This window comes from Euprymna scolopes, chromosome 30, assembly GCF_053919585.1.
Source record: "Euprymna scolopes isolate OS-2025 chromosome 30, ASM5391958v1, whole genome shotgun sequence".
Lineage (NCBI taxonomy): Eukaryota > Metazoa > Mollusca > Cephalopoda > Sepiida > Sepiolidae > Euprymna > Euprymna scolopes.
Window position 1 is genome coordinate 78,140,991 of NC_136511.1, and position 25,558 is coordinate 78,166,548.

General features: G+C 32.8%; 1 protein-coding gene across 2 annotated transcripts; it reads left to right on the forward strand.

The window, feature by feature from the left end:
* The first annotated feature begins 1,965 nt into the window (after positions 1-1,965).
* Positions 1,966-25,532, forward strand: LOC145254850 (coiled-coil-helix-coiled-coil-helix domain-containing protein 5-like). 2 transcript variants are annotated; one of them, XM_080113698.1, is made up of 4 exons: positions 1,966-2,132; positions 10,154-10,303; positions 16,491-16,636; positions 25,161-25,532. In XM_080113698.1, the coding sequence occupies exons 1-4, from the start codon at positions 2,104-2,106 to the stop codon at positions 25,181-25,183; spliced, it is 348 nt and encodes a 115-aa protein (XP_079969824.1). In that variant the 5' UTR covers positions 1,966-2,103; the 3' UTR covers positions 25,184-25,532. The 2 variants fall into 2 exon arrangements, with proteins under 2 accessions (XP_079969824.1, XP_079969825.1); XM_080113699.1 differs by lacking the exon at positions 1,966-2,132 and adding an exon at positions 4,869-5,018.
* Positions 25,533-25,558: the final 26 nt, after the last annotated feature.

Below are 25,558 nucleotides of genomic sequence, written 5' to 3' on the forward strand. Positions count from 1 at the left end.
AAGTGTTAACATGTGTTTGAGTAAACTCCGTCTCGAGAGACATACAAACACAGCCATGATTCTGTACACGACAGACATGAACTTTATTACCTCCATGGAAACTTACCACATTGAACGAGGACTTAAATGTTCCTTTAAACAAGTTTATTTCGAACTACTGTTCTTAAGATACGAACACACACACACCCAAGTATTCACTTATATATACCAAAAAAGTGATTTTTTAATATCGTATTCAGCTAAATCTATAACAAGCGGCACTTGACTTTTATTTTATTTTATTGATGCTGCACCGTAATCACGTGATTAAAATTTTAGCATACGAAAAATTGGGAGTCAAAAGAGTAAGTTCCTATCTTCCAATGAACAATTTATCAACAGAAGAAACAAACAACAAAAAGGAACATGCATTTAGTTAATTTACATTATAAAATTCTGCAATTTGCAATAAAATGTTGAAGGTGTTAGTCTATGTGCGACCATATTGTTGTCTCCACATACACTTATGTTACCGTGCTATTTTTAAAAATAGTATTTTCAAGTTAAATTCAAGTTTTACATTATCTTTTTTGTATATTAAATTGTTAGGCAAAAGTACAGAATAGTTACAATACACCTGCTAGTTCGGTAACATAAGTGCACGCAACTGAAAATAAAATGTTTTTTTTTTATAATTACAAATTTAAATCATGAATTTATTCAAGCGGTCCTGTATCTCACTAAATCAATCCCTCCGCTCAAAAATAAAAATATATATATATAACTAGCAAAAGTATCCGTCGTTGACTGGGTTCAAAAACAGTCTACAGAAAATGGACTTTGATTTATGAAAGTATAATAGGTTATGAAAAGGAAGGGTTGTAAAGAGATAGCTTCGAATTCGGGGGTATCAAAACCAAAGCAAAATATGATAAAAGTAAAAATAAAATAGATGAACCCCATAATTTATTATACATACCTGTTCACACTGAAACACTTATCACAATATTCTGTGGATCTATATTAAAAAACCTTGTTAAACTTTGTGACATATTTCCATTCTATGGAGGTCAGGCACGAACGAACAACTCATAATTTTATTATACCATATTTCTTAACACTGTAACATAATTATCAAAGTATACTTACGCAGATAGATATGAAAAGTCTTCATTAAAGTTTGTGCCTATTTTCATTCTATGGAGGTCAGGCGCGAACGCAGACCCCACAATTTTATTATACCATCCCTATTTAAGTTAAAACATACTTATCAAAGTATTATTATGTACATCTATATCGAAAACACTTGTAAACGTTTTTTTTTTAATTTTTAAATTTTTTATTTCCATACTTTGTGGACCGTGCGTGAACGCAGACCCCAGAATTTTAATGAACCACCGTTCTGCAGGATCAAACATACCCATTCCTGTGTCTCGATACATCTTCTATCATTATACGTGATCAGTTTTCTATAATAGTCAACCATATAGGAGCCTATTCGTGACCACACACACACACACACACACACACACACACACACACACACACACACACACACACAAACACACAGAGAAACATTTAGCTTTATAATATAGATAAAATGATTATATATATATATAAATTCAAGTTTTAGGATATCGTTTTTGTTTATGAATTTAAGTGAAAGTACAGAATAGTTACAAAACACATGCCAGCCTGGTAACATAAGTGCATAAGTACCAATAAAGTGATTTTTAATATCGTATTCAGCTAAATTCATAAAAAACGGTACTTGAACGAATGGTTTATTTTATTGACCGTTTATTTTATTCACCGTAATCATGTGATTAAAATTTAAGCAGACGAAAAATTGTGAGACAAAAGAGTCAGGAGTCCCACTTGGCTTCTAGCTAGAATTACAATAATGTGATATCCGTAACAATATATATAGATCCGCCCCCCACCGCCAAGAAAAACCCGGTCATTTACTCACGAAAGACAACTGTTAATAATTCACCGTTTCATTTCAAATTCACCGTTTTTTCTTTCTTTCTCTTTTTTTAGCAATCATGTTTTCCACATGAGTCGATCGTTGTTTTGAAATTGTATTTTCTTGAAACAAAATCTGTATTTATTTTTCTGAAAATGACTTTAAAAGCTGGATCTGATAAAAGGTAAGTGGCCAATATTTGCAGACGATTTTACGATGACAAGACCAATATTTCATTTCGTCGTTTTAGATTTGGATACTTCTGCAGTTTTACAAAGTGTGCGATCTTAATTTTTATATTTTTATATATATATATATATTTTTTTGTAGTAAAAGAGATGGTCGACGTTATTGTTAGCGACATAAATTATTTTAAAGCAAATACAGTCGAGAAATTAACCCAAAACAATTAATTTAATTTGGGGTTTAGGTATGTATACCTACTCATTTGTGACCTATTTGCGTTTTTTTTTTTTTTTTTAAATTTTTATTTTAAAGAAAATAAATATTTCAAAAGAGTAGAAAGTGGACCTTGAATTTATTTCCAGCGACGTCGTAACCTTTGCCTACTTTATTGTGTTTCGTTAACTCACATTCTATGAGCAACGTTTTTGACAAAGGGGGGAGAATTAATTGCTGTTTTTTTGAGGTTAGAATCTATCCATCTACCACTACCAGTGGGTAGTTTTTGACTTTGAAGAAGTATGTTTTTTTTCTCCTTGCATCAAGTGGCTTCATGCTTCGTCTGGAGCGATTTCCATAAAAAATTAATATTTTTTTTTCATATATATTGTTTATTTGGACTAATTTAACCTTCAATTTTATTAGATTTTATTAGTAAATATCGTTTCTAAGCAAAGTAGCCATCTTGCTTATCCATTTACTTTGTGGAACTTACTTCCACTTGCTAAAAGTGGCGTGACTCCTTTGTCCAGATCCAATATTTACGGTAAGAAAATGGGAATTTAAAAGCCAGCGTGCAAAACTCTGGCCCGCAAAAATGTCTGAAAATCTCTGTCGACATTCCTCTGTATGGGCGCCTCCTCATGCAATCAGCAGTAAATTAACCCCTTTTCAAAGGAAGAAAGTAAAGCCTAGGAGGGTAGACAATTGCCAAAGGCATACCTCAGCTCGAGAGCAAGGTTATCATCACCTACTTAAAAATCACCCGGACTTTCTAGGACTGAGTGTCAAGAACGTGAAAAACACATGGTAAAACCAAAGAATTTATGGTATTATTTTTATTAGTATTTCAGTACTTTTACATAATTTTCTTTTCATATATATCGTTTAGTTATTTGAACTTTGACCTTCAAATTTGCCGTAAAATTAATTTTAGGATTCAAAAGTGCCATTATTATTTTTTAACAAATTTCTTATCAGTTTGTTTAAAGCTGAGGATGGGGCATCCCGTCGAATGCCATACATTCACCTGGTTTCTCATATATTCCAACTGGGAGATCTTTTTAAGATTCTGACCAATTGTTTGAATCTCGTGCACTTGGTTCACCGGGTATATTTGCCAACCCATCTGTCAGTTATTATTTGATGGGAAAATCTGTTAACAAATGAGAACGGATGAGCCGGTTATATTGAAGCGGTCAGCTCCCAAGGTGGCTGCCAAATGTTATCGATTAGTTTCATCTGTTTCCTGAGTGGTGATAGTGCAAATTAATCTACCGTATTAATTTTCTATCTAATTTTTGTAGAGTTCTTTTTAACAAACAGATGGCAGGATCGAGAAAGTAAAAAAAAGAAGAAAATAAAAACTCAAGTTTGTAGCTGGATTTTTCGTATACATGTGACATTAATTTGCATATGAGGGGAACAGCAGTTATAAGAAGGATAAATTGTTTTTTTTTTTTTTTTTTTTTTTCAGCTGAGAGAGAGCATAGACATTGAGAGTTGGTGTTATGAATTACGGTTGAAGTTTTATTTATTTCGCTAATTGTGGCCTGATAGACCAACACAAAACCTACCTTAAAAACTTATTTTCTAGGGGGTTTCGAGTGTGCTGAAAACGAACATCGCATTTAAAATTGGGGTTGGCGCCTTTATATAATTTGTCCTTGATCTGAGGGAGATAACTCCATTTTACTAAGAGATTCGTTAGTTTTTTTTTGGATCAAGTAAAGATTAGATATCCTGTAGCAGAGATGACGACGACGACTAGCGACAACCGGCGCACATTTCAAGTGACACCGGTGATTCGACCTTATCATTGGCACAAGCACATGGCGTTGGTTGTTTGTAAACATGTCAAAAAGCAGACAATGGTCGAATATTCGCAAGCAGGATTTGAAAAAAATATATTTACAAAACTTTTGAAGATTTAAAAGAAAAAAAAATATTTACAAAACATTTTTATTATAATTATAATTATCATTTTAAGTTTTATTAAAAAGTTCTGTAAATATATTAAAAACGTACTCGGAAAGACACCTATTTATTTAAATATATTACTTTTGGATTTTTTGTCATTTAATAAATTGATCACATGAGGGTATCATGAGATTAAATCAAAATTTAATATTTAAAAATATATTAATTGTCACTAAAGTTAATGTTTTAAAGAATAATTAAATTGAATTGTATTAAAAAAAAAAAAAAAAAAAACCCACTGTACATAAAAATCAATCTTGGTCGCAAAAATCCGTGAAATATTCACAAAAATCTGAACAAGTCAGTTATTTTATATTTGTTCCTGTCATTAATAAGTTTGACTTAAATGTATTTATTTATTTTATTATAAATTTTATTAAAACGTTCTGTAAATATATTAAAAACGCACTCAGAAAGACACCCATTTATTTAAATATCTTTTATTTAAATACGTTCGTTTTGTTACTTACTTAAAAAAAAAATGTTTTGTAAATATATATTTTTCTTTTAAATCTTCAAAAGTTTTGTAAATATATTTAAAAAAAATCTTGCTTGCGAATATTCGACCATGTCTGCTATTTGACGTGTTCACAAACAACCAACGCCAGCTGCTTGTGCCAATGTCAAGGTCGAATCGCTGGTGTAACTTGAAATGTTGTCGTCACTAGTCGTCGTCTTCTGCTACAAGGTATCTATTCTTTACTTGATCTGTTTTTTCATACAATTTAGGATGCTGAAATTAATGCAACATAGAGGAATTGTAGTAAGAAAAGATCTTCCTGCATTTATTTATTTATTTTTTAAAAATAAATGTTAACCTTAAAACAAAAACAAAGAATGAAAACATTACAAACGAAAAAAACTTGTGGTTACTAATGTAACAAAGTTTATAAATGTAGTCAAGGTACCTCCAAAGCGCACCACAGGTGACACTCAAGAACAATGCAACACCATCACCTGTGCCAGCCAATGGGATGTACTGATACAAACAGCGTATAAAAGGCATAGATATCACAACATCACTGGTTAGAGCTGTAAACATCCCGTATAAAGTGGGAGACTGTATCTGGGTAAAAAACACTTAAATGCTCGGTAACAATTCCTCAGACTATATTGGTTGATGGTGTCCCATGTCATGTGAAAGATGTCCACCCACGTGATGCATTTTCCACCTCGGAGAACAATGAAGAAAATAACATACCATTCGAGGATGACCCTAGACCCTCTACTGTCTCTTAGGATAAGCTCAGAAACTTTGCCTACAGAAGAAGAGGCAATGATGGAATTGGCAGATGCAAGTGTGATGGTGATGAGGAGGATGGAAACTAGGAAACTACTCCCACCCCAATCTTCCGTAACAGTACCCATCGAAGGCGATCATCATCTCCCTACCATTTGTGTGTGATAGAGATATTGGGGGAGAGGGTGTAATAGAAGAGGCTACTCACACAAGCCTCTGTTAGGCCTGCCAGATGACTAGATCGAAAAAGAAGAAAAATCAAAACTTAAGTTTGTAGCTGGATTTTTCGTATACAAGTGGCATTAATTTGCATATGAGGGAAGCAGCAGTTATAAGAAGGATGAATTTGTGAGGAGAGGGGGTCGAGTTTTTTTCAGTTGAGATAGAGCATAGTCATTGAAAGTTGGTGTTGTGAGTTACGGTTGAAGTTGAGTTGGTACGAATTGTGGCATTGGTGAGAAAGAGTTCTGACATTTTTTTTATCACAAAATTCTAAAACGATAAATATATTTGTGTAAATATCAAAATCTAAGAAAACAAAATAGTAGCAAAAAGAAAACCCTGTTACTTTTGTTGTTCATATTTAACATTTTTGACCATCTGTTAATATTTAATTTACATACAAAAATGATGAAATCACAAACCTTTTCACAGAAATATTACAAAAACAAAGGAAAACGTGACAAAAGTTGCAGAGGAAATTGGAGTTTTTATTAAAGACTAGCGTGAGTTTCCTAGCTTTGCCAGGTCATAATTCATGCAGAGTTTGTATTTACTATTACAGAACCAATTCTCTATTGAATATTATATTGTACTTAATATATAGTAATTTCAAAGGTTAAAAAAAATAAAATGACTGGAATGCCATCAGCTAGAATCGAAACCAAAGCATTTAGCACTCCAGCCACATTCTCTACTGATGTAGCTATTGGGAGATAGATAAGAAAGATTTAATATTAAATGACTTGAAGAAATAAATTTGGGCATGTGCAGAAAGAAATAGAAATAGGTTGGCAAGTTGAAATGCAAAATGTTCATTTCAACTTGCTGATATGTTTGTATGCATTATTCATCCGTCCAAACAAAGATGTTACTTGTTATAAACTATTCTTTGTGTATGATTACTATTTGCTGTTAATTTTAGTGTTATGTGACGAGTAGTTTAAGAGTTTATCGGTTAAATATTTACACACACACACACACACACACATCTACTGTTTTATATATGTAGAAGAAAACTGTGACTGCTGCTTATTTTTAAATTTTTTTTGTGACTACTTTTTTATTGAAAAATAAACGTTAATGTTTTTAGCTTAAAAAATGAAACCATTACAAAAGTAAATGTAGTTGCGACTAATTCTTGATAACATTAATGTTACACTAAGTTTTTGTGGCAATAATAATTTTAATAAACGCTGTTTGCTTTTGTTATTTGTTAATATTTGCAAAATGAAAATAATCCACAAAAATACAATTTAATCTGCAAAAGTTAGAAAATAAATCAATATTTGCAAAGTAAAAACTAAAAAAAAAAAAAATGGTGAAAATCAAACGAATATTGTAGGTTTATTTGCTCTGTCACTGTTTGAGAAATCAAACAAAACTAGTCAATAAAATCAGGCAGCCATGTTGGGACCTCCAATATAACCTTCTATAACTTCTATTACTGAACATATACTACACTTTAATTCTAGCCAAAATGTCCCTATTAATATATTCCTCATGAGGGCAGAATGAGACAAAGTCGGCTTTTAATGTGGAAGAAATCCAGCTCCTCAAGAAGGGCCACTACAGAGTGAGATAAAAATAAAAAATTGCCCCAGTCTAAAAAGATTTCTCACGGACTGACCTAGGATAGAAAACTGAATTTAGTATCAGAACCTATACTAGTACTACACTTTGCTCGTACAGACAAATGTTATTGTTAATACTGGAGTTTTGAGCTATTAACTCTTTTATTTTTAATTCTATTTAATTTTTGCTGAATAAATTTATTGAAAAACAAAGGAGCTAAGACAAAATATCTAAATTTTAATGTGGTTTGAATAAATAAACGGTTGAGCTTTAAGGATTTTGTAGATTATAAATTAAATTTTAACAGCCCTGTTGCACTCACGTCAGTGTATTTTATTTTTAAATATATATTTTTTGTGGGGGGAGGGAGGACTGAGAATATCATGATAACATTTATTAGAATCCAATTTGGATGGGTTTCTACTAGTATTTTGTTTAATTTTTGAATGATTATCGAGACTTCTCAGATGATTGTCTAATATCAACCATTTTTTTTTTATTGTTCTAATTCTAAATTCGTTACTACTTATGTTTCAAAGAAAATAAACTCTTTAAAATAAGTTAAAACAGAACAAAAAACAACTTACCCAAAGTGTTACTTATCTTGTCTTTGGTAATATCTCTTTGTTATATATTTGTTTTTAACTACTTTTTCGTTTTGTTATCTTTACTGAAAAAGGCTCCCATTTTTATTGGCAACCGATCTTAGGGTTAGTGGTAGGATTAAGGAAAGACAATTTTTTCTTGACTTGTATCATGTCAGTTAAAATTAAATTAAAACTATAAAATTTGACTCAATTTTTTTTTGAACTCCAACTCTAACCTAAGTTTTAAGTTTAGTTTGACAAAAGCCGGTTTTGTTCTGTTCAAATTCTGTAGAAGCATCAATACTTTGGTGACTTCAAAATCTGAGTTTAGCTGTCTCGTTAATTATTGAACAACATTCTCAGTATGCCAGTGACATTAATAATCCTAATATCTTTCTTTGAAAAAAAAAATTATTTTAATAATCAAGTATTTTTTTAATTATTATTAAAAAAAATATATAAATAAGAAAAAAAAAAAGAATAAATATACACAAATGAAAAAATAAATTAATATAGAAGTGAAAATATGCAACACATATCTATGTTGATGTTTCTGTTCAGTCTCAAGAGACAATGGATACCACCTGTAAGGGGAGCTGCATATGTAATTATGAGACAAAGGTTCCGCAATCTCCAAGCACATCTCTTCTGAATTAGCACTGCTTGAGTTCAGTGGGAAGAAGCTGTGTTAGGTGACTAGACACAATGTTGGGATAAGCAGAGAGCACATGCTGGAAAAGAATTTACAAACACGCACATTTGTAAATTCTTTTCCAGAATAAGAAGGAACATAAAGTTCCTTCCCTCTTCACTCGCATGTGGTCTATAGCCTATTTCCTCTGCAATTTTAACTTAATCCTGATGATGTCCCCTGAAATAAGGACAAAACGTTGATTACCATTTATCTATTTTAGGTTTTCCTTTTCATTCGCATATATATATATATATATATATATATATATATATACACATATATATATATATGTCACATAAATTAGACCTGTTTAAAGAGCTCTGATTTACCAAAAAAAAAAAAAAAAAAAATGCCTACATTGCATCATTATTTCTTGTTTCTGCACTTATTTGCAGGCAAGTTAACTTTTTTTTATTTTTTTTATTTTGTCCTAGGTTCTGAAATATGGACGATATATCACGGGCTATTCATTCATTTAATTCACCCCATGTAGTTTTATAATTTTTTTTTTTTTTTGTTTCACTCCTCCCTTCGCCTTCATTTTTAATTATGTGTAAATTGTTTTATTTTAATCGCTGCCAACGTAATCTCTTGACAAGTGTCGGATGAAAAGTACCTCAAGGTTCTGTTTTTTTTTTGTATTTATTTTATTTTTATTGTTTTAATTTAATCAAATAGTCTTTTGACTATTTTTCGTGTCTATTTTTTCTCCCCGCATCGATCTTCCTCAAAATTCTAATAATGACTCCACTTATCCTTTTTAAAACTTTAATATATACCTATATATATATATATATATATATATATAGGTAAGATGCCTGCATGATTTTACCGTAAAGAATCATTGAATTCAATGTCGTAACAAATACATAAGTGTTAAATACAGTATTTATCTGATAGCGAAATGTTTTGGTTTCCATTCTAGCTAATGGTACCCAAATCATATTTCTTATTAAACGTTTTGATATCATTGCTATATATTGGGTACAATATAATAATCAATAGAGAATTGTTCTATAATAATAAATACAAAATCTGCATAAGGCCCTGTCGGTGGGGCATTAGAATACACCAACTGCCCCCCTGCAGAGGGTAAAAGTACCTCAATGCGGGTCCTGGATATGACCTTAAACTATATCCAGTGGTGAGGCCCCAGCTTGTGGGCTTTGGGGAGTGTGGAGCCACCCTTTAATTACCATTGCTCCCAGGTCCACTCTAACCCAGAGTGGTAGTACCTGTTAGGGTCCCAACTATGGGTTAAATAGAAACCGATTTGAAAACAACAGATATATTCTATTAAAAAGTTTTTCTTCAAAATCTTTGGATTTGGCATTAAATAACCCGAAAAGGGTTGATATGCCGTAAAACAACCAACCAACCTAAATCTGCATAAATTAAAATATCATAGTAAAGCATATTTTATGACTGTGCAACACCAAACGGTGTGCTAGTAAATTATAAAATTTTGAAAATTCATGTTTATTTATTTTTTTTATTTTCTCAACCAGGGAGGCCTTGGACCTTGCAATGAAGCTTGTCCAAAAGCATTGTGGCAAATACATGAATGTCTATGCCAACTGCGTGGACAAATACCCAGACACGTGGCACCTCGATTGTGAAGTACCGCGAGTAAAACTGGCTGCTTGTGCTTCTGAAAAGTAAGTTGAAATGCATTCCCCTTCAAACATAACACACATTCCCACGGTACAAAAATAATGACAACAAAATATTGATATTGATAGCAACAACAACAACAACAACAACAACATTTCCTGAGAGTTTCAAAAAATGTGACAAAAAGTGACTTCTTACTCCTACCTCCCTTCTCTCTCTTCTGCTTTCTATCTCTGTTCTTCCTGTATATCAATGTCCACTCTTGTGCCTCAGGGCTTATGAAGGAGAACCTGAAGTCCTACCTAACTAATATTCCTGGTGAACCAAGTGCAAAAGAGATCCACACAATTGCACTTAAGGGAACAGCGAGGATACTAAAAAGAGCTCTCGGTTGGTTTCAATAAAAAGCAGGCAGCTGGTTTGGCTGCCCCATACCCAGCATTACAAACTTCAAAGGAAGAAAAAAAAAAAAAAGTGCCTGTTAGTTTGCCTAAAATAAAAAAACTAAATCACTCCTCTAATTAACTATCAAATAACCATGTACTTTCACTAAATTGCACAAGAATAAGATAATTTTTAAATAAATGTCTATTTAAAAAAACAAATTTTGCATTTTATTGGCTTAACTTAGAAATTCTAATTCAAATTCATACAACGCTTACATTGAGGAAAAATAAAAAAATCTGTAATTCATTTCACACAATCACTAAATTGATTTTAAATTTTAAGCATTTTTTACTATAGACAACAAAACGAAAAATAGAAAATTAAACAAAATACTATGTTCTGACATAGTATTATATGGGGTGTTCATTATCAAGGATACCAGTGTACTAGTAAGCAGCTCGTATGTTTTTTTTTTTTGTTTTTTAAAAAACAAAAAACTAGTTAAAAGAAAATGTTGATGTTTTATTAAAAGCCTTGTGTAATAATGAGTCTTATCGGTGCAGATTTAAAAATAAAATCTAATGATTTGGATGTTAATAGCTATCAGTATATGATATCTCGAGTTAGATTTTTCTGTTCTCTGTATTTGTTACTAGATGGCTTTCAAATCTCTGCAAAATTCTTGGCTTGAAATTCTTGAAAAGAAATTTTAACGTTTCATTCTTGTGAACATGGAATAACAACTTTTGCATTTACTCATATTGATAAGCATTAATATTTTAAGAATTTTGATAGAAATTTATCTTTTAAATATGGCAATAAAGAAGAAAACTCAATTGGTGTTAACAATGTGTGTAACATTATTTGGCTCTACCACTAAATGACGACTCATTTGTCAAGTCAGCATACCTATATAAGAGCCAGATACGTCCAAGGATGGAGTACTGTTACCACATCTGGGCAGGAGCTGCTAGAAAGACATTATCCTGCCTTGGAAGAGTTCAAAATAAACTTTGTAGCCTAGTGGGGGTGCCCTTTTCTCTTCCCTGCAACCTCTTTCTCACAGAAGAGACGTTGCAAGCCTGTTTCTGCTTTATCATTATTTTCATGGCAAGTGCTCGTCTGAGCTCCAATCTATGGTTCCCTCCTCGTCAAACTTTTGCAAGAAACACTCGTCTAGTTGAAACCACTGTCAATAATTTCCTCCACTCTTTACCTGTGCCTAAACCTAAACGTAGATTCCATGAGCAAAACATTTTTTCTTAGAACTGCACGCCTGTGGAACTCTCGTCCATTTGCCTGCTTTCTGGCTGATTATAATATGGTTGTCTTCAAGTCCAACATAAACAAATTCTTGGAGCCATTCCCCTTAAGTAATCCAATTTACCAAATTTCCACTACTAACAATTACGTCACTGTCCCATTGATCACTGTACACTTATTAACCCTTATCCTTTAGTGGCCTCTGGACCTTGATAAGTAATGACTCCTTTGTAAAAAAAAAAGAAAGAAATTGGAATATTTGAAAAAAAACTCACTAAGGCCACACAAACTTTGACTTTGATTTTTAGTGATACCATACTATAACAAAAGAAAAAAATTGCAAACTGATTCCGTTCGTATTATTTGGATTCATTGGAATACAGTTCTCATCCTGAGTGATTTTCACAATGTTTCGGTCGATGTAATCTTCTTCAGGTGTATATTCGACAGAAATATTCCCGTTCGACAATCCTCATTTCAAAAATTCAGAAACATCAAACTGATTCCATGCCTGATGAAGACGTATATTGTCAAGACTAAGTTGAGTTTAAAGTTTTAAATCAACTTTAATAAAAAACATTCCATATTGTGTTGGCTTCTTTATTGACAAATTCAAAGTCACGCAATGCAGGAAAAAAAAATCTAATTCATTTCATGCGAGTCACACGTAATCCTCGTAATTAGAACAAAATTACTGTTTAATACTGCGCTTTGATCTTCAAGTGACACAATGGATGCCACAAGGAAAGACAAAAAAAAAAAAACACAAACTAATTCCATGCCTGATGAAGATGTATATCATCGAAAATAAGTTGATTTAAAAAATTTTGGTACTTGTACAGTTTAATCAAGACATTAAAAAATGAAAATATCGAAAAAAGTTTAAATTGTACGTATCCGTTATGGAATGAAGTTCTCCAAAAAAAATTTCACTTAATTTCATGCAAGTAGTTTTTGTTTTACAGCGAAAAAACAATTTGTTATGATACCGAGCAAAAGGTCTGATTTTTAGGAAGAAAAACTAGTATTAAAGATGGGGAGGAAGTGTCGGTGCTTTAACTGGAGTTATCTCCCCGTGGCATTTGTAAACTCCAAACAAAAATTAAGAAAAAATCCAAGATGTCTGCCTTCCGCTGTAAAAAAAACCCAAAAAACTGCTCGATCAAATTAAGTGAAAATTTTTTTGGAGATGTTCAGGACGGATACGTGCAATATAACCTTTTTTTCGATGTTTTTATTTTTTAATGTCTTGATTAAACTGTACAAGTATAAAAATTTTAAATAAATAAAAAAAAATCAACGTTGTATTGGCTTCTTAATTTAAAAATTGTAACTCAAATTGATGCAACGCTTAACATTGATGAAAAAACAAATCTCTAATTCATAAGAAAAGATATTTTTTGATATTTAGTGTGACAAAATATCATGGAAGGCCAATCATTCTTTCAACTTTTTACCGCCAGAATATTTTTTATGCAATAAATAAATTTTGTAATCATGAAACCCACACGTGACGAAAGTTAGCATGCAACTGACGCATAAATATAAATAAACCCCTCATTCACTTGTTGCACCATGCATAGACCTGTACTTTGAGGACGAGTTGGGCTGACAAGCCATAAGAGTAAGAAATATTTCCTATACACATGTTTTTTTTTTTTTAAAAGGCGACTTGCAAGTACAATTTAGTGATAAAGGGCTAAAAAGCATGAATTAGAGATATTTTTTGCTTGTAAGTTTTGTGTAAATTTGAATTGGAGTTTGTAAGTTTTGTGTAAATTTGAATTGGAGTTTGTAAGTTTTGTGTAAATTTGAATTGGAGTTTGTAAGTTTTGTGTAAATTTGAATTGGAGTTTGTAAGTTTTGTGTAAATTTGAATTGGAGTTTGTAAATTTAAGAAGCCAATGTAGAGTTTTTTGTTTAAATATTTATTTACTCTATTAGTAACACCATGTCAAAATGTAGGAAAAGGAAAAAAAAAACTGATTCTATGCTCGATAATGATGTATATTGTCCAAATTAATTGGATTTAAAATTTTAGGCATTTTTTTTTTTTTTTACTATAAAAAAAACAAATTAAAAAAAATACTAGTAGGAACCCACCCAATGTTACTGCAACATTTATCGAGTTTCTATAAGTATTTTGTTTTATTTTCAATTTTTAACCATATTATGTCATGAGCCATTTTTTCTTTCTTACATAATGCTCAATACTACTTATTTTTCAAACTGAATAAACGCTTTAAAGTCATTTAAAACACTAAAAACTTATCCAATTATGTGGAAGAGTAACTTGCCTTTGATAACATTTATTTATTATATACTTGTTAGTTGACCATTTCTTGTTTGGTGTCTATAGTAAAATGCCCTAATTTTTTAAATGTTTATTTAAAAAAAAATTCTGTGTTGTATTGGTTTCTTAAACCTAAAAAACATTCCAATTTATAATAATTAGAATAATTTTTTTTTTATATATCAATGTCTTCTACGTACCAGTTTGCCAAAAAAAAAAAAAAGAACCCAAAAAGAAAACCTCAATTTAATCACTCCACTAATTATGAAATGTCCATGTATTCTCACTAAATTGTAGAAGAACATGATAACCAAAGATATTTTTTGATATTTAGTGTGACAAAATATACAGAGGGAACCAGAATGGAAATTCAAATTGAACCCTTAATTTTCATCTACAGTAGATTGTTCTCATTGTGTCAGCCATAACTTTATTATTATTATTGTTAGTGATGGATATCTGGCTAAATGCTAAACATGTAATACAATGGAGGTGTTCTTCAGTCCCCACTGGAAAATGATGCAAAAAAATGATAGAATAGAAGATTGTCTCAAAGCAACCTAAAATTATCAAAACTGGATGAAGATCAAAAAGTTTGATTGGATTTCCTGCTAGCTTGGAAGGCTGATTGTGGGCTTGAAATATTCCTTTGAATAATGATGGAATGGTGCTTGTAGACTTAATTCAACACATGATTGTCCCTTATGACTGTCCTCTGCCAGGGAAGATGTCTTTATGAACCATGATACCAAATCGCCATTAGGAGGAAGTGGTGTGCCTTACATGATTTAAGATGTCCGCTCTCATTGAATTTTAGCTGTTCAACATCCCACTTTTTTGTTTATGATATCACAATGACGAGTTACCCTCCTCCTTGTCCTTTAATGTACAACTTTTGTTGTCTATTTTTTTTTTATTTTTGTGATAACGTAGGCATGCAATATTCGTTGATAATAGAGACCATCGATAATACCAACTTCTTGTGTTTATTTTTTATTAGGTCAATGTAAAAATAATTTGTTTTGTTTATATATAGTTGAACGTTAAAAAATGACACTATTTTTGCACCTACCTAATACTTTGTGACAGTGTAAATATGTGTTTTTTACTTGTGTTTATTTTTTTTAATTAGCCGAATACTCTTTTTATTTAGGGTGTCAGAGATAGGCTAGTTTAGACATCAACTTCTGAAAGTCGTCCAACACACTGCAACATTTAAAGCACATGTTAAATTGTACCCAAATCTATCTTTCCCAGTCCTTTCTACCCGTTTTTTTTTTTTTTTTTAATTTAAAACGAAATTTTCCTCTGCCTACTCTACTTTTAAACCCTATGAACTACTCAAATTCTGTCAACCCCAAACCAGTCCTAGGTATTGGAATACAGGGTGACCCACTTAAAAGTAGCCCAGAAAATGTAGTAGAGAGGAGGCACATTCTTTTATTGTTTATATTACCTGTAGTGTTATAAAAGATGCTGGAAGTGCTCCCCGTTGACATCTATGCATTTATGGGCACGTTTAACATCTTTTGCAGAGACTCCCTGTAGATCTTCTCTGGTGATTCTCTTGGTAGCGTTGGCAATGTTCTCCTTTAGTTGGTCTAGATTGTGAGGATTATTTGCATAAACTTTTTGTTTTAAAGTTTCCTAAAGATAAAAATCACATGATGACAAGCCAGGGAACGTGGGGGTCATAACCCTGTGCTTATTGTTCTCTCTTCCATAAACACGTCATGAACTCGTGTCAGTGATTTGTGAGACATGTGGCATGTAGCGCCATCTTGTTGGAAACAGAATTGCATTTTTTCTTGTGGTGTCAGTTGGTCACTAAGAGAAAGATTAGAGAGATCGAGCTACTTTTAAGTGGGCCACTCTGTATATTGGATGTAGATAGATTAGCTAGTTTTCACTAATGGTTATTTTTTTTTTAGCTGTACTTAGAATTGTGCATGGACAGAACTGGGTTAGAGGTTAAATAAGCCAAACATGATAATTAAAGAAAAGTTTAAAAAATGAAAGTTAAATAATAATCTATGATATGAAGCAATTGGCATTGCGAGTCATTACATTCTTGTTTTATATTCTTGCTCTTCTGTTTTGTCTTATATTTTTTTATTTTCTGCCCCCCCCCCTTCTGTCTTTTCCGGGTCATACTAACTCAAAAGGGTGAATAAGAGAAGGAAAAATGAACTTTCACCACAAATGTAAAAATACTGCCGCTCATACACTTATGCACTCTATTTTAGAGAGAATCATCTTTTTCTTTTAATTCTTCTTTAATTTTCAAGCCCTCTTGTGGTAGAAATCAAAAACAAATGCGCCCACATCCACGAGGATTACGAAAAGTGCCTGCTCAAAAACCCGATCCATGTCCAACCCTGCACAGAACTGCTTCATAATTTCAACGACTGTGCTAAAGACGTCACATTAAAAGGTAAGCAGAAGCAAAACCTATGTAGTAATGCGTTCGTTTTTAAAAAGAGGAGAGGGATATTGCAGCATTGTTCAAGTAGTATGCAATATAGGTACAGCTAATTATTATGAATATTATTTTAATATACAATATAATGTATATTAAGTATAATATATTATATACAGAATCTCTCCGTTCAGACATCAGAGAACTATAAACGCATATGCCACACATAATTTCAATATGGTTACACTTCCTGTCAGTACCTGATGAATGTTTCTGGAAATTATTTTTAGTTTGATTCAATTTTATAATTTCCTAAATGAGCCATGATTTGCGAATAACACCTCTAGTTGTTCATGCCTTATTAAATTTATATCTATCATTATCAACCTCTTACATGTGAAATATAATCTTGATTTTTTTTTTTTTTTTTTTTTTTTTTAGATACATTAAGAACCCTCACCTTGTGCAAGGAGAGAAAGTTTTTGCTATTCTCAGAGAATCTGAATTTTTGGTACAAGACATTAAAAAATGAAAATATTGAAAAAAGGTTATATTGAAAATATCGAAAAAAAAGTTATATTGTATGTATCCGTTTTGGACTGAAGATCTCCGAAAAAAATTTCACTTAATTTGATCGAGTAGTTTTTATTTTTATTTTTATTTTATTTTTTTAAAATTTTTTTTACAGTGGAAAAACACGTTTTTATGACGGTGCGTTGAAAGTAGCCATCTTTGAATTTTTTTTTATACGCCACGGGGAGATAACTCAGTTTAAAGCACCAACACTCCTTTCCCATCTTTAATACTAGCTTTTCTTCCTAAAAATCAAACCTTTTGCTAGGTATCATAACACATTGTTTTTTCAATGTAAAAATAGAACTACTTGATGAAATGAATTGAATTTTTTTTTTAGAGAACTTCATTTCATAATTGATATGTACAATATAACCTTTTTTTTTTTTTTTTTTTTTTTTTTTTTTTCGATATTTTCATTTTTTAATTTCTTGATTAAACTGTACAATTACCAAATTTTTTACTATTGAGTTGAAACTGTGTAATACTAGGGCTATGACAACAGCATATTCTTATTGTTTTGATTTTCGAGTATATATCCAACACAGACACAGTTAATCAACTGAGAACCACATCACTCATATAAGATATCAACAAATACACACTCGAGAGTCAAAACAATAAAAAGAATATTTTATTGTCATAGCCCTAGTTATGACTAAAAATAGGTTAGAATGCACAAATTGAAAGGAAAAAGTTTTTATTTGGAAAGCAAAATCTTGACTAACCTATGAATAGGAATGTGTTATATTTTAGGAATCAGGGAGCTATACATTCATTTATACACCATGCTAAGTTCACACAAAGTTACATTGTACTTTTGGCAATAAATTAGTGGTTTACTATTGTAAGACTCATTTATATGAGTTCATGGACAAATAGAAATTTTAGCAAATTTCATAATTTTGAAGTAAGTTCCAACAACTCTCAGAGAAAAGTTGATGAATATCAATGAATTTTATTCTTTCTTCAGAGTAATTATACAGTAAGCAGTACTATTATATACTAGGATGGAAGCTTGACTTGTTTGGGATTGAATGAGGACCAACCTATATAAAAGCCAAGTACGTCCAATGATGGAGTACTGTTGCCACATCTGGGCAGGAGCTGCTAGAAGCTGCTTATCCTGCCTTGACAGAGTTCAAAATAGATTTTGTAGCTTAGTGGGGGATGCCTTTTTCTCTTCCCTGCAACCTCTTTCCCACAGAAGAGACGTTGCGAGCCTGTCTCTGCTGTATCATTATTTTCATCGCAGGTGCTCATCTGAGCTCCAATCTATGGCCTCCCCCTCCTCTTGCTAAACTTTCACAAAAAACACTCGTCTAGCTAAAACCACTATCAATAATTTCCCCTACTCTTTATCTGTGCCTAAACCTAAACATAGATACCATAAACAAAGCTTCTTTCTTAGCACTGCACGCCTGTGGAACTCTCCCCCGTTTGCCTGTTTTCCAGCTGACTACAATATGGTAGTTTTCAAGTCTAACATAAACAAGTTCTTGATGAACCGTCCCCCTAAGTAATCCAATTTACCAAATTTCCACTACTTATGATTACTACACTATAATCCCACTAACTACTGTACACCCATTAACCCTTATCCTCGAGTGGCCTTCAGGCTTTGACCAGCGGTGACTCGTATATAAAAAAAAAAATCCACAAAAAAAAAAAAACGAATGTTCCACACTTCCAATTGTTTTATTGTCATCAAAATCTATGAAAACATCCATTTTTCAATCAAATCGAATGATTGCCTCCTCAAGCTGGAAACCCACTGCAGTGCATCGAGAGGAAGTTTCTTATGACCACCTGAAGTGACTTAATCCACAATATATTGTAGTCTACATTACACTGTAGAGAACCCACTCTTAATTTTCATATTATTTTTATATAATGGCTTGAATTAAAGTTTTAAATGCAAAAGTCAAGTATCATGTTCGATTGTTCTTTTAACAGAAACATTCACTTTGAACGTGTTCCTGTCTGTCTGTCTGTCCTGTCGTTCTCCAAAGAACCTACTGTTGATTTTATATAGTGGGCTGTTCTGTTTTTGTGGTGATAAAACTTCTCAAATGCACTTTTAATGTCAGGCTGTATAAGAGTGTTAATTTTGGTCAAAATCAAAGTTCTTTCTTTCATAAGATTTTTTTAAATTATCTATTTTCGATACTTATCATAGGCATTCCAATACAAAACCTATCTATAAACACTACCAGACACATAAAGTACATTTCTTTGAAATTTAAAAGAAATTGACCTAGCCATTTCAGAGTCCATAGGAAACTCGCAGACAAACACAAAGTTTCTTTCATATATAAGTAGAGATAGAGATTATTTTATTGATTTTAAAAAATTATTTGGTTTCCTATTTATAGGGGAGTTGGGTCTATAAACATTTTTTAATACAAAAATGTGTTTTTGTAAATAAAATGTTTAATTTTGTTGAAATGTATTACAAGTGAAAAAAAAAACAAAAAAAAAGCCTATCAGTACAAAATACAAGCATAAAATTGAAACGAGTTATCTCCCTTACATGATTTACATAAAATCTATGGTGTAATGCATGCATCTCCAAATTTCACATGGGGCGGGGGTATATTGCTGACTTTTAAGAGCTACATGGATGTGTTTTATAGTGTTTTGCTCATTAGCTTTGCCTCCTAGTGAAACTGGTTCGCCAAAACATCATTCGCCACTTCTACACTATTAGGACAACATTTTGTAGTCTGGAGTTCTCAGATAAAAACCAATGGTTTCAACTGATTTTTTGTCAATTCTAATAAATTACAATGGTAGCTTCCAAATTATGCAGTCGAAATTACCTGAATATTACTGAATTATTAAAAAGAACAACTTTGATCGTGTTAGCAGGTGAAAAATTGCGGTCATCTTGTTTAAATCAAAACAGAAAATTACCTCCCTTTTGAACTGTCCTGTGTCTTACGGTCGTTTTCATCAAATTCTATTTTTTTCTTTAATAAATAATTTTCTACCCTCTCGATTTTCGTAATTTTTTAATGTAATCATCTTAAAAATACGAGGAATACGTGGATACCATTGTTTTCATGTGAAATTCAATATTAGGATTGTTGAAATTTCGTCCCAATAGTGTAGAAGCGCCTATCATTCTTTGAATCAGTTTCTGAAGAAAAAGAAAAACTGCCACACTATTTTCACATTTTTAAAAAAAATTTTTACCTGAATATTTTTACATTTTCCATGAGAGCTCTGTGGGCCATAGTTTGGAAATCACTGGTTTAATGTTTTCTTTTTTATGCTGAAGCTGTTTGTTTCCCTAAGAATTTTTTTCCTATATATTTTAATTACACAAAATACATACTAAAATATTCAATTTTAGGATCAAGTTATTTAAGAGATATACTTATATAACGGAAGTTTCCACAAGCCACTGACAATGATCTTTAATAAGAGTATAACTTCTGTACCTCAAAGACTTCAGAGAATGATGTTTAAGCTTCAAGGACACAACTTTACTATAGAATATAGACCTTGGAGGATACTCACCTTACTGGATTCCTTGAGTCGTTTTCTTAATCACAAAATTATGGAAGCTATCGACCTTGACCTGCGGGTAGACCATGTCCAGTTCATCACGCAAAAGATCTCTGACGATCATTCATGAATGACCAGACACTCTAAGAGAGTACTCCCAACATCTATGTGAGTGCTGGAGTTTCAGAGACAAGTTATCAGTAGAAAACAGTGTACTGCTGAAAGAAGAACATAACATTGTCTCAAGACTCCTCCATAAGAAAACCCTTGAACAGTTACGGAGGATCTTGGGCATGATAAAAACAATCCTGTGAGTCAGACAGTCAATATACTGGCACAAGCTCAACAGAGACATAACTGACATGTGCAAACAATGCAGGAGTTCCAAAAAGTCAGCAACATGAATGTCTACTCTAGCATGAGGTGCCAACCAAACTATGGAACTATCTAGGGACAGATCTATTCTCATTGGATGCTGGAAGCATTGTCGATTACTACGGTCAATACATAGTGGTACGGAAGCTTCCAGAACACTGGCTGAACTCAAAAATATGGCTGCAACTAAATAAATGTTTGTGGAATATGGTACACCTTACACAGTAGTATCTGACAAGGTTTCTCACTATAACAGTGCCGGATATCAGAAATTCTCATCAGATTAGGGTTTCAGATATGTAGCATCGTCACCATATTACCTTAGATCCAATGGTTTTCTTAAGAAGCAAATTCAAAAAATAAAAAAAAACACATTCTGGAATGCCAAAACAACCAACGAAGATATTGAACTGGCTTTGCTAACACTCAGAACACCAGTTTACCAAAAACTGTCTTTACACAGTGATCACCACTTATCAAGGCCCGGAAGCCACTCAGGGATAAGGGTTATTGCAAGTACATTACGTTAATGTGGAGATTTGATGAAGTGTTTACTTAAGGGGGCGGTTCATTAGGAATTTGTTAACGTTGGACTTGAAGACATCCAAGTTGTAGTCCGGTGGGAAGCAGGCAGACGGAACAGAGTTCCACAGGCGTGCAGTTCTAAGAAAGAAGCTTTGTTCATGGAATCCGCGTTTTGATTTAGGCACAGATATAGAGTAGGGGAAATTTTTCACTGTGGATTCAACTCCTGCTGAACATAAGGGTAAGGGACACATTTCCTATGCAAACAAGCGACGGGGCTCAAAGTCAAGACGATGTTATCAGTCAGTTGAATGAAAGAATGGAATCACAGAAGACTCAATATGTTAGAATTGCCAGAGATCTACCTCCATGATACAAAGGACCGCAGGTCGTCATACAAGACCAGAGCATCAATAGGTGGCGTATAAAGTACAAAATGTCTGCGAGAAACCCATAGCTTACATGATGAAATAGGACGAATGGTGTAGTTAGGCATCTTGTTTAGCTTGCTTACGAGGTGGAAGTGTGTGGCTGGTTTGAATGCAGATAACAGCATATATTCTGATGTTATATTCTATTAATAAAAGTAACATAAAACTATGCCAGTATCTTGGAATCTTATTCAAAACCTCAAACCACATCGTGACTTCAGAAATCAAGGTTGCATCATCTGGAAAATGCTTTCCTTTCAAAAGCAACTTCATTGCTGGGAATAGGTGAAAGCCAGAAGATGCAGGGTCAGGAGAATAGATGGGATAGGAGAGGATTTTATAGCCACATGCTCGTGCTTCTGAGCTAGCAATATTCATGTTATGGATTGCCGCACTGTCTTACAGGAGGTGTTATACCTTTTCTGATCTTGCCCTGCCTCCTGATTTCAATAGCTTTTTCTTAATTTCCTCAAAAGTGAAGCATAACAGGTTCCTGTAATTGTAATACTTTTGCAAGAAAACCCGTCATCATTATCCTGTCCTACTCCCAGAAGACTGTGAACATGACCTTTCCAGCAGAGGACTGGACCCTTGCCTTTTTGGGAGGTGGGGAGTCTAAGTGTTTCCACTACATTGAATGGGCTTTGGTCTCTGGACCATAGTGATAGATCCAGGTTTCATCCTGTGTAATTAGTCTTTTGAAAAAGCTTTGACTCATCTTAGTACATTTCTAAATTCATCCTCAAGCACTCTTAAGTATTCTTGCTTCTGGAAAAGTGTCAGCAACCTGAGAATCCATCTGACAGACACCTTATGCGTATGCAAATGATCAGTAATGATACTTTCCACAGACTCTGTACTAATTTTAATGTTTTGGCTTATTTGGTGAATGGTCACTCATCTGTCTTCCAAAATGGAAGCCTCAACTTGACTGACAGATGCCTCATCAATGGCAGAAGGTGGGGGGAGGCGATCAGATCTGGGATCTTTTTCCACATATTTTTGGCCATGTTTACATTCACAATGTCAGTGTTGTACAAGGTCAGGGGTATCACATTTCTTTCATTCTATCAAAAGTCTCCTGCAGTGTACATCTTTTCAAATGCAAAAACCTGCGCAACACTCCAAAGGCTCTATTTTACACCTGACTTGGTTCAAACACCTGTAAATCAGAAACTACAAATTAGTTTAGAGCTGTAATTTGACATATAACCCATAGAAATATAAATCATTGCACATGCAAAATTTTAGCTAGATCAGACAACTAGAAGTGGGTTATTGAACACTCTTCATAAGTGTTTGACTCCAATCTCCAATATAAAAATGCACAGCAAGTGTAGCAGTTATAAGTAAAGACCTATTTTCTCTCATGGAGAAATATCCCTGCTTGGTGATTTGCTTACACACTAACCAATCAACTTGCAGGACACATTGATTTTATTTTATCGGTCCCCTGAAGAACTATTTCGGCCATTTAGGAACCATAGTTGTCAACAAAGAAAATCCTGGAAGCAATGAGAAATGAGAAAAGATGCCTCTCCCCTCACACTCCAGATTAACTATCTTCACCTAAAGATAACTGCTGATAGCCCTTTGACAACCTTAAAAACTTTCAACTTTTCATTTTCTTCATGTCCCATTTTCTTCCGCTTATGCCAAACTAGCCTGGGTGCCCCACATTGCCCAGGTGTTTGTAGGTGTGTGTTAGCAGTAGGCAGGCTCGAACCCGTGACGCGAAGGTGGAAAAGAAAGTAAAGGTGTGTGTAAGGGTGTTGGTTGAGCAAAAGAAAAAAAAAAAAATTAGGAGTAGTAAGCAGGTTCGAACCCGTAACGCGCCAGAGGAAAAGGAGATGGAAAAAAAAAAACAAAACAATCTTATCAATGTGCCCACCGCAGTTGTGACGTCACAAGCGGTTGAAATAACATCTTTTATCCGACGTTGACGCAAGGTTTGAATGACTTGCAAAAATATCAGCGAAAAAATCGACCCCTCCTTGTAGGAAAGTACCCAGTTGAGGGTGAAGGAATTAATATTTTTAGTCAATTTTTTGATATTTGTCATCCGAAGGGCCGCACTTCAAAACGATACCAATCTCATGAAAATCCATTGCCTCTGTCAAAAGTTTTAGGCAGACATACATACATACATACATTTAAACAGATAAGTGAGATTTATATAATAGAACTCCCACCCCCCAAAAAAACTTTGGTGGACATACACAAACGCTTGTGCCCATTTTGCCCTTTATGTAATAGATGGTGTAGGTAATTAAGTAATTCTCTTCATTTTTGTTATAAAATGGTTTTGTTTTTTCTTTCGTGGAACGATTTTCATTACATACTACTAATAAATATATAGAAGTATGTTTCCTTTCAATACAAAAATGCGTCTTCCTACAAAAATTGCAGGAAAACAAACTTTTCTTTCTTCTGTGCACCTAAAGCCAAATGCAACTTCCAGGAATATGTCACTATAAGGTATTTACCTAAGAACAATAAAAAGAAATAATAGAGCTATTTTCCCTTGAACCGAAGATAGAATTATTGCCCTTAATAGAACATACTCTTTGGGAGATAAACAAAAACGAGTCTCCATCACAAACCTTAATCATTACACATCCAGTCGCTTCTACCTTACCATTTAATCTGTAAGTTGTTTGATAAATGTGTTAAATATTATACTTTGTCCTTTGATTATTTTTAAGTGGTTATTAAACTTTTAACACATATCATCAAGACATAAGTCATCACAAAATTCCTTCACTACAGTTTTCAAGTCTAATGTCAACAAATACCTCTTGAGAGGACATCCTAAAGTATCAAACTTTGCCCATTTCTTCCATCACTTGCAATCATCTCATTCTGGTGTTACCAGATCAGGCTGTCTGAAGATATCTGCTTCCTGACCCAAAATGCACCAAACATTATATCCCAAAAAGGGTTGATATGCCATAAAAAAAACTTCATCATCTCATAGTACTGTTTTATCATCCAACCGACAATGTCATTAATCCTTATTCTCAAGTAATTTTTTGCTGTTATAACCTGTATTTGTATTTTAAGAAATTGACACGGTTTTTAAAAAAAATTTTATTAACTATTTTTATTTTGTTTTATTCCAGTTTCAAATTCAAATTCCAGTTGATGTCAACTTTCGCCTGTAGTATCTTGGACTTCAAATTGGTGGAATGATTTTTATTGATTTATTTATTTTTTTTTTTTGGACCATTAGAAATTGTATAGTTCCTAGTTCATCTAATGTGACAATTAAAAAAAAAATGTTTTCAAATTTTCTTTTTATTTTTTAAACATATTTTTTCAGAATATTTCTGTTTTTTACTTTTCTGTTCTTTGAAGAATTAAAAGAAATATAATCTGAAAACTGTAAATAATTTCAGCTATTGGATAAATAAACTTTTTTTGTTTGTTTGTAAGTTTGTTTGCTATTAAAAAAACTTTGTTGTTGTTATCAACACCAAAATTAATAAAATAAATTTTCTGTTGTCTCTAATCAAGTTAC

Coding starts and splice junctions, on each gene's coding strand:
- LOC145254850 (XM_080113698.1), top strand. CDS start 2,104: ATGACTTTAAAAGCTGGATCTGATAAAAG. Junction 2,133..10,153: donor AAAGCTGGATCTGATAAAAG/GTAAGTGGCCAA, acceptor TTTCTCAACCAG/GGAGGCCTTGGACCTTGCAA. Junction 16,637..25,160: donor TAAAGACGTCACATTAAAAG/GTAAGCAGAAGC, acceptor GTTTTATTCCAG/TTTCAAATTCAAATTCCAGT.